This window comes from Scophthalmus maximus, chromosome 16 (genome assembly GCF_022379125.1).
Source record: "Scophthalmus maximus strain ysfricsl-2021 chromosome 16, ASM2237912v1, whole genome shotgun sequence".
Classification (NCBI taxonomy): Eukaryota; Metazoa; Chordata; class Actinopteri; order Pleuronectiformes; family Scophthalmidae; genus Scophthalmus; species Scophthalmus maximus.
Genome location: NC_061530.1, coordinates 13254601 through 13266820, shown reverse-complemented (window position 1 = coordinate 13266820; position 12220 = coordinate 13254601). Strand labels below are relative to the sequence as shown.

General features: G+C 46.4%; 1 protein-coding gene and 1 long non-coding RNA gene across 4 annotated transcripts in view; both read right to left on the bottom strand.

Annotated features, from left to right (window-relative positions):
• Positions 1-11113, bottom strand: part of afap1l2 (actin filament associated protein 1-like 2) — a 33793-nt gene extending 22680 nt beyond the window's left edge. Inside the window, exon 1 of one of the 2 annotated variants that reach the window (XM_035612870.2) lies at positions 10802-11113. In XM_035612870.2, coding sequence (XP_035468763.1) covers positions 10802-10817 — 16 coding nt within the window. In that variant the 5' untranslated portion in view covers positions 10818-11113. The remainder of the gene's footprint in view (positions 1-10801) is intronic. The other variant, XM_035612871.2, reaches the window with a different exon arrangement.
• LOC118287565 lies at positions 5-3201 on the bottom strand. Of its 2 annotated transcripts, none has more exons than XR_004785680.2 (3): positions 3127-3201; positions 1579-1834; positions 5-528 (listed from the first exon to the last, which is right to left on the bottom strand). It is a non-coding gene; the product is annotated as an uncharacterized LOC118287565 (long non-coding RNA). The 2 variants fall into 2 exon arrangements; XR_004785679.2 differs by having other exon boundaries at positions 6-525; positions 3127-3200.
• Positions 11114-12220: the final 1107 nt, after the last annotated feature.

Below are 12220 nucleotides of genomic sequence, written 5' to 3'. Positions count from 1 at the left end.
CAGAATATCGTACTTTAATTTATGGCAGAGGGCAGGGAGTTCAACTCGACAATGTGTCTTTTACAGTTGCTTTCAGCTGCTAGTTTGTTAGCTATTTCATTCGCACCGTTGGGGTTCGGTGTTTGGTGTTTATTAAGCTCCGCGCTGTATTCCAAAACTTTACATGGGAGAAACTCTTCAGAGGTTTTTCAGCTGGCACCGGCAGCGGTCGGTAAACTGCCTTCATGGCTCCACGTCGTTCCCTCTTTTCTCCTGCGCGCATTTTGCGATTGACAGCTGTGAGTCTTTTTGGGGGTTGTTCTGGGAGTTGCACGGGTTTTAGTGAAAGGTCGAGTCCAGAGGAGGGAGGAGCCTGGTGGCCCGAGTCGGCGGGGCCAGTGTGTCTGGGTGCGTCCCACACACATCCTTCAGGGGTCAGTGGCTGAGCTCACGGCCCTCTGCGCTGTGTGGGGAGCTCTTTGTGCTTCCCTTCGATCTCGCTCGGCCCCATGAATGGGCCCCTTGCAGTGGGCCTCAGTGTGAGAGCTACTTCACAAGAAGATGAGACAGAAGGGAAATAAAGAAGAGGGACTTTATTAAGGGGAAAAAGGTGGGGCAGACATCAGTGGTGGTGTGGAAAAATCCCCCCAGGACCTGATCTTCAGAGTAATGCAATCAGCTTTACCATAGCCACTAAAAATAGACATACAATTCAACACCAGAAGACAGTCATGAGCACTTTTCGGGGTCAAATGTAATTGCCGGCAAAATTAAATTTCCCTTCAATTAGCTGTGTATGAATAGCAACAGTATACAGAGTGCCATGTCAGTCTGGACAGTCTGACGTTTAGAGAATTACTCTTATTTACTTGCTGGAGAGCAAATGATAAGCAGAACGCTTCTATTTTACCTTAGAATTCAAACTGGAAACTGGCTTTAAATGTAGTTTCAAGAAACAGAAACCAAAACCCCCCCGTTGAAATGTGAAAATCCTCTGACTCTAGTGGAGAACTGAACTCAACATGAAATATAAACTCATCACGAAACTATTACGGGGCGAATACATTGCTCCTCTCTGTTTGAACTCTATTAAAATTGTCAGCTCGTCTCTTTTAGTGGCTCCTTCCGGCTCAATCTGATTCCCCCCCCCCCCCCCCCCCCCCCCCCCCCCCCCCACACACACACCATCCTTCCCACACTCCCACACTTGAAAAGTCCTCAGCAAAGGGGGAATTTTTTTTTTTGCAAAGTAAGGTGTCAGACCATGGTGGCCGCCGAGAGGCTTTCCTGAAGCTCAGGCAAACTGTTTTTTTAAATGACTCCTACTCAAGCTGAGTCAACTTCTGCTGAGAGGGCCCCATGTGAGGAGGACCTACACCATGGAAAACATCACTGAACACATACAGACACACACACCCACACACACACACGCAAACACACGCACACCCACACACACACACACACACACACACAAACGGATGTAAAGTAATCAAAACAAGCTCAGACAATGAAACAGACTCTCGAGAACACGTACAGACTCCTCTTTGTGTTGAAATGTTACTGCAATTATTTTCAACCACACACATTGACTTTCATTACATTTCTAATAGTTGTCTGGCCGCTGACGTTTGGCCGCTCGCTTGCGAATCATAAACATTTTTCCAGCTTCTCCTCCTTGTGTGTTTGCAGAGGTTGACTCAGATGGCCTCTTGGATTGGGGGACCCTGGGAAAACGAAGTCAGCTGACAGGACAGGGAGGTCTGGAGCGGGCCGTCTCTGTGGGCTACGGGTTGGCCGGACGCCCGCTGCACATCCAGTGAGTGACCGCAGCCTCCACAGCATAAACAGTTCCCTTCTGTAGAGTGGCCAAAAGGAATATGAGAGACCATGAGCCGGCCAGATTACTACAGCGTTGTCTAACTAACTGTTGCAATTGAAATGTATAAATTGCACCAACCGCCAGGTAGTAATAAATTAGAGATTGATTGAATAATAAACATCATGCACAAGGGAGATTTCTCTTCCTCATGCCCGAGGTTCTACTTCCTGTATCCTACCAAGAAAAACAATGATCCTTTTGTTTGAGATATCATAAAGTGCTCTGATAAGATTAAGGTCAGATTGAGATGTAATCGTACCTGGAGTTAAAGCAGAGGAATAACAAAAGGTGGTGACACTGAGGTTTAGACTTTCAGTGGAACGTCGCCAAAAAGGAGATTATAAACAATAACTTTCCTGCAATACCAGTGGTAACTTATAGTTGAGTCTTCGATCATCGCAGCCAATAATGATAATGTTAACCATACACATGATATATGTGTGTGTTTGTAAAGATTAAAAAAAAACCCTGAAAACTGATAACTGGAACAAGTCCTACAATAGGTCAGCTAAGGAATCTGCTAGACAAAAATCTTTTCAAAGTAGGGAAGGGATGGGGCTGGAGTCTGTCCGACCATGCTCCAAGTTAAATTTGGACAAATCTTCTTGCGGAACAAGGGGGTCTTGTCAGGATCCTGGCAGCACTTCCTGTTCTGAGAGGCTTTGGGTTCTGCGTCGTCGCTGACAGGCTCGGAGGAGACGAGCGCGAGCAGTTCATCTTGTCAAACTAACCAGGCGGGCACGGCATCGCGTTTCAGTCAGATTGCTTCCAGGTTAAATGCGGTTGCTGGGACGCTTCTGCTACTTGGCCGGGATCAGCCTCAAAACTGGTGCTGGGCGGACACAATCCGACATGGAAGTCGCTTCCAACCTCAGCAAATATTCTCGCTCCCACAACTGCAAGAAAAATGAAGGGTGTCTGGAGCTACACCTCAGCCTTAAAAGTAGAAAAAAATAGGAATAAAAGGCAAAAATAAAATATATAAGACTTGCAAAGCATTAAAAGGCCACTGGGACTCCCCAAGCCAACACACAGCAGCTTCGGCGTGCCCTGTCAGAAGCTCTGTGCGAGGGATATGACAGCTTTCCTTTTTTAAAAAAAAGTGAGACATTTCTCTTGTGCTCGGTCGAGTTTGGAGCTGGTGCTTTGGGACCGTGAATGTGGGAAGTGTTTTTATATTTTGTGTATTCATCATTTAAGATGTCGCCGATGTAACAACCCAAAATCTTTATGAATTTATCATCCCTCTTGATTCCACTTTTTCTTACATCTGAATTAGACTCATCATCATTCCGCTCATCTATACATCAGCCCCCCTCCCCGCTCTGTCTTACTTCCAAAACAACTCCTCAAGTCCCAGCGTATCAATGCATGCTCCAGGAAACTACACGTTTTTTCGCTGACGCCTTTCAAGCACTTTTATGACTTTGATCAGTGTCGGGGGGGGGGGGAGACAAAATACAAGATGAAATGTGAAATTACCGCCGAATATTGCTTCGATCTGATGATGCAATAGAGGCAGCTGAAATGTAAGCAGGCCCTCCTGCTTGTTCAGCTGGGAGCTGCTGGTTGAGGTCTGTTTGGGACACTTCCTTTGCTCTCTGAATCACCGTCATATTTTGGGATGTGGCGCAGATGTCCAAAATAGCCGCAGATGTGCTCACGATGTTTCCTTCACGTCCAGTAAAAAAAGTGAAACGCTGCACTTCCTGAGCTTTCGCATAAGAAGGTTCTGTCTATCTGTCTGTATATTCCATATATTCGTCTTCATCCATATTCCTCTATCCATCCATCCACCCACTCATCCATGCCCTCGTGAAGTCTTCCTGCCGTCGTCCAACTTTTCAGCACATTTGTTCCCCAGATACTGAACACAGAGGACACAGTGGACTTGGCCGCAGGGAAAGAGCGTCACCAGTGTGGATGAGGCACTGTCGTCTCCCTCGGAGCCAAACAGCGTGTCTTGACTAGGTCTATGACTCGGAGAGACGCGTCATGCGGTTCAACAATGACACACCAAGCTGCTCGGCGCAGTGCACTCTGTAAAATACCAACATGGTGAACCATGGCAAAATTCCCAAGTCAGTTGTACCGTTTTTAATCTTACATCACGGTGATTACCATGGTGATTTGGTTCAGCATCAACAAAGGACTCCAAGACCCAGCAGCAGCAGCAGCAGCAGCAGCAGCAGCAGCAGCAGCAGCAGCAGCAGCAGCAAGGTGGATTCGATATTTGTAGCAAACACATGGCGGAAGGACCGGTAGGCAGTGACAGCAAGAAGAAGCTGCTCGTGCTCTGACCATGACAAGCCACTGCTAGAATAACAAAAGGTGAAATTTTGACCTGACATTCAGACGTTTGGGGTCGACGTGTGCACTTCTAACCTAAAGAGAGTACTCTTCAATAATACCGATATTGCACCGGCCACCAGCAAATCCCCCAAACTGTGTGTCCTTGTTCTACTTGATTAAGTAATGACGGGACATTAAATCAGTCTGCAACTGTTATGGCTGAAGGAAAAACCCAATTTTCTCTTGTGCGTGCAGCAAGCGTTCTGTAAACTCATGAAACTTGTTTACAAGCATCACTCGGGATGAAGATTTAGTGGCAGCTAATTTGAATCTGAATCCAGCTCTTTGGCTCCAACAGTTGCCTCAGTCATACTTGACATCTCTAAAAATAAAATGACTGATAATAGTCTGGGTCAGTAAAAACTGTGCCTGTCTGTTTATCAGTTAAGTTATAAAGGTAAATAAAAGAGATTTATTGTTATGAAAAGTGAAAAGGAACTTACATGATTTTATTAAATTCATTCTGAGTCTGTATACTGTCACTTTGTGACTGACAAAGAGTCACAACTACATGCAAGGGGAAGTGGTGGCAATAAGGAGAATAGGAACCAGTGACCAACATGACAGCAAAGCGTTCTCGATGCCGATGTGGTTTCTAAACCCTCACAGATTCAAGGTGCTTCTGCTTCGGCAGACACAAAAAACAGTCGACAGAAGCGGAGCTGATGTTCTTCCTTATCACCATTTGATCCTTTCGCACAAAACTTCCAAGGGGAAACTGAACTGACCCAAATGACACTGAACTTGGGGCAATTTGCAGCGTTCACACCCATAAGCAGGAGCCATTTATGATTGGTTTATTCCAGACGGGCCTTGCTCTGGCGAGAGCGGCAGAAAACAAGGCTGATGGCAGCGCCTGAATAAAGCGCCAAACATCAGCTTGATTGGTGTTTTGCGCTCTATTGGCAGGCACTGGTCTGTCTCCCCGCGGCTCGCAGGGTTCAGCTGTGGGGCAGGGGCTGCGGGGACATGGACGGATTAATCCAAGCTGTGTTATGGTGTTATTGCCATAGAAACCCGAACAGAAGAAAACAAGTGTCAAGTTGATGACTTCAGAGAAGGGTCCGCCTGTGTTTGACAGCAGCACCGACGGAACTTTGGAAAGAATCGGCCAAAAGTGAGATTGACAAAAGTGGGAAGGGGAAAGTAAAAAGAATACATTGAGGCTATAGACGCAAGATGGGAGTTTATGGAAGATTACAGGCAAATACATTTAACCTTTAGAAAAAATAAGGAAAGGAAAATAAGGAAAATTAGACCATGTCTATTATGGATTAACTCCCCCATTGCTTTTTGTGTGCCCAACATGTGTGTCTCTGTTCCCACTGGGCTTTAGGTGGATTCCGTAGTCTTGATCAGATGGACTTCCGCTCCTTTCAGCAGTTATTTCACTTCTCTTATGTACAGGTCTGTACCTTCCTAACTGCACTGGACTGCATTTACCTTCATCACACTGCTCTACCTTCGTTTTTTTTACCACAACAAACTTTATGCAACAATACAACAGACTCCTCATATATATATATATATATATCAGGTTATCACTCTCTTTGAGGAGTATATAGGAGTATATATATATATATATATATATATATCATGGTTTAACGTTGTGGTTGTCAGAGCTGGTGCTTAGAGCCTTGTGGGTTTTGGCTCTATATAGTTAAAAACTAACAACTCTTGCACTTAAAGTCCAAGGACTCATTCATTCATTCATAGACGATGTAGAGGTAAAGTGGACTCAAATTACGGATTCAAACTGGCTTATTATGCTGCGTGAAAAGAAAAAAACCATGGTGACACTCAATTGTAAAGGGGTTTAAAAATAAAATCTGCGTCGGCCTCATGGTCAGTTGAGGCCAGAAAGGAGACCAAGCTCTTACACGAGTGATAGGAAGTGATTTTCACACCGCGGGAGAACTCTCTGAGGAGCCTTGAGGTTTTCCATTGGTTTGGTCACGGAGAAAGCCTCAGCATAATCCACAATGCAGCAGCTCTTCTATGTTTGACAGAGAAGAGGAACTAATGAGCGAAAACAGTTGCTGCAGGCTCGGTTGAAATGAAAACCTGCAGCCCGGCCAAGACAACTCATGGTGAACTACTGTGATGTAGTCTATGATTGTCAGATGAAAAGTAACATTTCCCCATAAAATATGCTTGGGGCGTGCTGCCATGGCCCAATTACATATGAAGCAAGTCTGAGCAATTATTAGTTATTAGAAAAGAAACGTTAGAATCAAGGTCACGTGAAGGAGAAGATAAAAGGAAATGGTGAAGGCATAGGATTAAAAAGAAGAGTAAGAAAGAGTGCGTGTGAGTTACAGAAAATATTAGAACACTAGCACTGGTCTTACTGGTGCGAATAATCAAAAGATGTACAGACTGAGATTTTTTAACTTTTACAATGGTGCCAATACTTAAGACAGATAGCAGACAAGGGGTCACTTCTTACTGTAAGTGTAGTTCCCCACACTCATCATCCCTCTGCCAAGACAATTGAGTCTTGCCTTTATTCCTCTCACGCTTTATCATTCCCAAGCCCCCTTTTGCTTTCTTTTGATCTGTGCCGAATCTTACAGCGTGGCCCCCTTGGAGAAATCAGGCAGTTTTTGGGGTTTTTTTCATAGCTGAAGCATGCTAATGGGCTCCAAAATCCAAGTCAATCTTGAGCAACTTTGCCTTGATTAGGATGCAGTGCGTGTTACTGTGGTCCCCGCAGCACAGGCTAAAGCTGAAGGTTTAACACTTTGGCTTAGGGGCATGATGACATGAAGGTGTGTGTGTGCGTGTGTGTGTGTGTGCGTGTGTGTAAAGAGAGTGGGTGTTTGCAGCAAAGTTGGAGACGAGGGAGGTGAGCATAGGGGCTGAATGAAAATGAAACTCGGAGGACAACGATGTAGAGATACCACCACAGACAAAACTGAATGTCTGATGTCAATGTGGTCCAATGATATTTTCAACTTCACCTATTAACTTCTTACTTAAGTGTTTTCAGATACTGAGCCAAACGGGTCAATGAGTTTGTACGACGGCCAAATGCACTGGAATGGCAGAAATCATTACAAGACAGATTAGACAGCTGTGGAACTGCTGAAGTCAATACTGTAAAACAGCAGCACAAATGGAGAGGGAGTGTCGTCTCTTAAAGCTGCTCCAATGAGTACTTTTTGTACCGTTTGCAAAATCAAAAGGTTTCCCTTATGGTGATGAATCCACAGAAGTTTTTCGCCAATCTACGCAGTTTCCCTCAGCTCGACATCCAGCGTTGTCGCCTTTTTTTGTTTCGGTTTTTACCAATGACTGTAAATAAAGATGGACTGCACGTCTCCACTTCCTCCCGCTGAACACCAAAGTGTAGCCAAAACGGCCACCGAAAAGAAGGGCCAAAAAGAAGGAGAATATTTAGTGCTGCCCCCTGCTGGCTAAGAAATGAACCCAGTGATGCAGGTTTAAAGATATCTTTACATCTAAAACAAGTATACACCCAACTGTGCAGAGTAATACTACACGCGGAACACTCTGTATGCTGCATATTGTCCCATGTATCTGCTCCGCCAGGGAATGACGGCAACATCATGAATCTAGACTCGATAACTCTCTCTTTCCCATTTGTTTTTCCCATAAACACACACGCTCAGACGAAAAATCTTATTAACCGTCGGTAATCTTTCAATTAAGATGAAATAGTGATACATGGATTCGTGTCTAAACGGAAGCTTTTACAAGGCACCACGGTGTCGGCTTGATGGGAAAGAGAGCGGCAGACTACAAGCAGCTGCTGACAAATGAAAACTAACTAGCAGAGTCACCCACATAAAAGCTTCGCTGCTTAGTTATTTACCCTCAGATAAGTGGCTGCAGGGAGAGTGAGGCCTCAGAGAGTGTGCACATGTGTGCGATTACACGCGCATGAGCTCCTGCATAAGTAACTATTCCTCTCTGGTACCTGTTGAGAAAGAGAAAAAACACAGGACAGGTCAACGTTTGATGTGTCGAAAATGAACAAGAGCAAGACCCAGAGGGCGAAAAAAAAAAGGGCCAAACTCACACTGCGCACCCCACTGCCACAGAACAGGAAGACCGTCTTTCTTTTCATCATTTTTATAGCCCAGTCGAGCTTCCTGAATTACCCGCACTCCACTCGCTCCCCGTCGGCAAGCACAGCCCGCGACACACGTAGACTACAAGCGAACCGGCAGACCCCATGCCGGCCCTGATGGTTATCCATCTGAGCCTGCCTCTGCTGAGCTTACGGGAGGTGAAACCCACTAAACCCACTGACTCTGGGATGCACAGATTAATAAAAGAGAACAAGAAGGAAATTACAATATCTTCTGCCATTCATCAAAGCCAGACAACTTTCACACTGTACAGCAGTCGCTTGTGTCCATTGATTCAAAAATGTCCGCCGGCACGCTGCTCAGACGTCGGTCACCCTCCATTTATCTTACATTTTATAAATTGGCAGCGATCACAGAATCAGATCATTGTGCGAGGGGACGGCCGGCGCTGGAGGCAAGAGAGGCAGCCGTCAACGTAGATGTCATTGCTTAAACCAGCTGCAAAGAGAGTGAAGCCAGCACAGTGAATTCGACATGGACAGGCCTTACCCAGAAACTGATCTATAGGCCATGATGTGAAAGACAGGAAGATCATAGAAATGTTTCCATCCTTATAATGGGAATGAAATAATGTCGTAGGTAATGTTTCTTTGGCAGTTGTTTTAAAAATACGCCCTCACTTTTGACATGAGCATTTGGACTGTGATTGGACGCCGTACAAAGTGATCGGTGGGTCGGATGAGTCACGGGAAAAGTGCTCCACTCATCACTTGGCTGAGCTGCTGAGTCTGGGTGCCCTGCCGCCGCAGCGATTCTCAAACGTGTCCGATCACGACCCAAAACAAAGGTCATTCGAACCCAAACAAAGCTCCGGGCGCTTTCCCTGATTTGATCCTCGCCTCTGGCGGAGTGTGTGTGTGTGAGAGTCGGTGACATGAGCTGCCGAAGAGCCTCGCTGGAGTGAAACCTGCATGAGTCAGGTTCAAAAAAAAAAAGCACAGAGCATATCCAGAATACTAAACAATGACTTTCCTTGTCACAGGCCTACCCTGAAAATTTCCCAGGTCCCCCCGCCCCCCCGCCCCCCACCTCCCCACTGACTGCCTGTGGCTGTTAGTATCTGATTCAGTGTCCTGGTGCTGCTGCATTCGGCTGCCAAAAGAGTACACTCCAGGACTTATTTCAGTTTCTACGCACCGGGTCATTTTCTAGCGATGCAGTTTTCTTGCCCCGCATCGCCCTCCCTGCCCTCCGCCCTCCTCTCTCTCTGACGACATCCCCGTGGCTTAGGATGTCACCGGCTTCTGGGTGAAGGCACTGTTGCGTCTACATTTTGTCCAAATTGAATCCGCGCGCTCTGGGGTGTTCTTGAAAAAAAAAAAACGCGTGCCTCAAACAATCAGTCAATAATCCACGTGTCAGTTAATTGTTCGGGCGACACGTGGGAACACTTCAGCGCCTGGCTGCCTGCAACGCCGACCGTTTACCCTGTGAGAGCGTGGGAGCAAACAGACTGGCACGTCCAGTCAGCTGGAGAGCGGGAACGTTGCAGCCAGATCGTTGTCTCCAGTATCACTGTCGCCATTGTTTTCATAGCGACAAGTTGCTTCGCCCAGTTGCCTCTCCTGAAGACTGGAGACGCTGGGGTGAAAGGGAGGAGCGAAGAGCTGAAATCTGATGGTCCACACAGTCATGTTTCTCCCATCAGCGCTGCGGGCCAAAAGATAACTCAACTCCACTTTCTCTATAATCTCTGTGCAGCAAGGCGACAGTGAGCAAAGCCCGGCTCATCGTCCTGCTGACTAATTTCAACATTCGGACTCATTTGTCTCTGTGCCAATCAGGAAGTATTAAGTGGCCTTGTTCATCCCTCGGGGACAAATAACCACAGGAATTTGAGGAATGCTCTGAGAACAATGTTGCTGCTATTGGAAATCAGCAGTGGCCACAGTGTAAACTACTTTACAGAGCCCATTTGCAGAAGCGGCGGTCGGGATCGACAACGCACGGACGTCAGCATAGCCTTAATGGAAGTGATGTGTGCGATTTAACCTCACTCAGGTAGTTTCAGTTTGATGAATGTGAGGACCCACTGCCCTTGAGGCAGCTTCCTGGTCTGACAAGATTGTTTAAACAGGTTATACTAACCCTCCCCTACAGACATGTTAATTAAAAGTGATTACTAAGGGCAGGTGGCCAAAAATCAGAGCCAATATATGTGAAATAATTTGGCCTCATAGCGGAAAAAAAAAAACCCAGAACTACAATGAACTTATGCGAGGATGTAGATGACTTTTACTGCCGAGCCCAGAACAAACACCCCAAACATATGGGCTGCTGGCAACATCCGAGTGACTCGAATGCACCCAAAAGTAATAAGTGTCCTGTGATGACCCATGTGGCATCTGGACGCCTTCAGTGCACCTTTCACCAAACTCCAATGCAGGCGTCGTAAGCCATGGTGATCCTGCAGCCGTGTTTTTATGTTTTTGACACAAAAAGTTAGAGAGAAAAAAACCCATCACTCTCTTACCTTTGTGCTTCTCCATTCCCTCGCTGCTTGGGACACTCGCAGGATTCACCTTCCAACCCCTCGCGCTTCTCCGCGCATAGAAACCGAACAATCCGCCCCCCCCCCCCCCCCCCCCCCCCCTCCCCAATAAAGAAAAAAGGTTTCTGTTGAAAAGTTTCAGGGTGACGGGGGTCGATGGGGGGGCAGGCAGCAGCTTCTGCGGAATGCAGCCCGGCGCTCCCGTTTTTCAACAATCCACTGACTTGGGGCTTCGGACAGACTGCGATCTCAACCACGGAACAACAGCGCTCTCCTCCTCCTCCTCCTCCTCCTCCTCCCTCGAGTGTGCAGCATCCACGGGCTGCAGACCGGTTTCGTTCCTTCGACCTGCGGACCTCCAGGTGCAGGCTCCCGGGAGGAGTGTGACTTTTTTCACGGCCCAAGAAGATGTTGTCACCCTGCACTCGAGGATGACAACACCAATTTCTGGAATCTGTTCGGGGCTCGGAAATGTCTATGAATCAGTCTAAAAAATCATCCTGAAACAGAGGGAAATTGTACCACAGGGCTAGTCGATATTATTTGCGAATAAGCATTGTCTTTAAAAACAACAAAAAAAGTTCTGTTGTTCTACAGCCACTGCTTTCTCTCTAACAGAAAAGCGCAGCCCACACCCCCCCCCCCCCCCCAGCCTAAACAACCGTGCACGGCCGTGGGAGAACCGTGGAGGTATGGGAGGAATGTCAAACGGAGTTACCACAACACACTCCCCGGAGGATGATTAAAAACGAGTGTTTTGTATTTAACGTGGCTATACCTCTCGACTGATGTTTATCATGTTACCGTGCGTAAAGGCGCACGCGTGCGTAAAGGGACAGGTTTGCAAATACTCCTATTGCTACAGCTTGGGCTATAAGGACGATGGTGTGGTTGGGTGGAAGTAAAAGAACAAGACTTGGCCACCACTTGCACCATTCATGTCCAATACATACGGAGTGCTTTTTAATGTAAGTAGCAGGTGGCTCATGCACAAGATCTGGTTCAGCACCAGCACTGAGATCCACAGAGAGAAGAACTGTAGGATTCCTATACAATGATATACTTCATGCAGTTGTATCTGGTTTTGTGCCTCAACTTTATGAATTGGACTATGAAGTTCAAGTTCACACACGGACACATGCCAATTGTTTTGAGGTCCTTTGGTCAATGAAAGTAAAGAATGATTGATTAATACATCTGGGTGTCAGTGATTGACACCAGCCTGTTTGTATATTCATGCATGCCAGGTTAATTTTGTAATCGTGGTCACATCTCCAGTCACCACAGACAGCTCATCCTCCTCCTCCTGACTTTTGAACCATGGAAGATAATTAAAATGCTCTCGTCAAACATCATCCGAATAGCCTCAGGTTTGATTGTGGATTATGTGTTTTGTTGTTT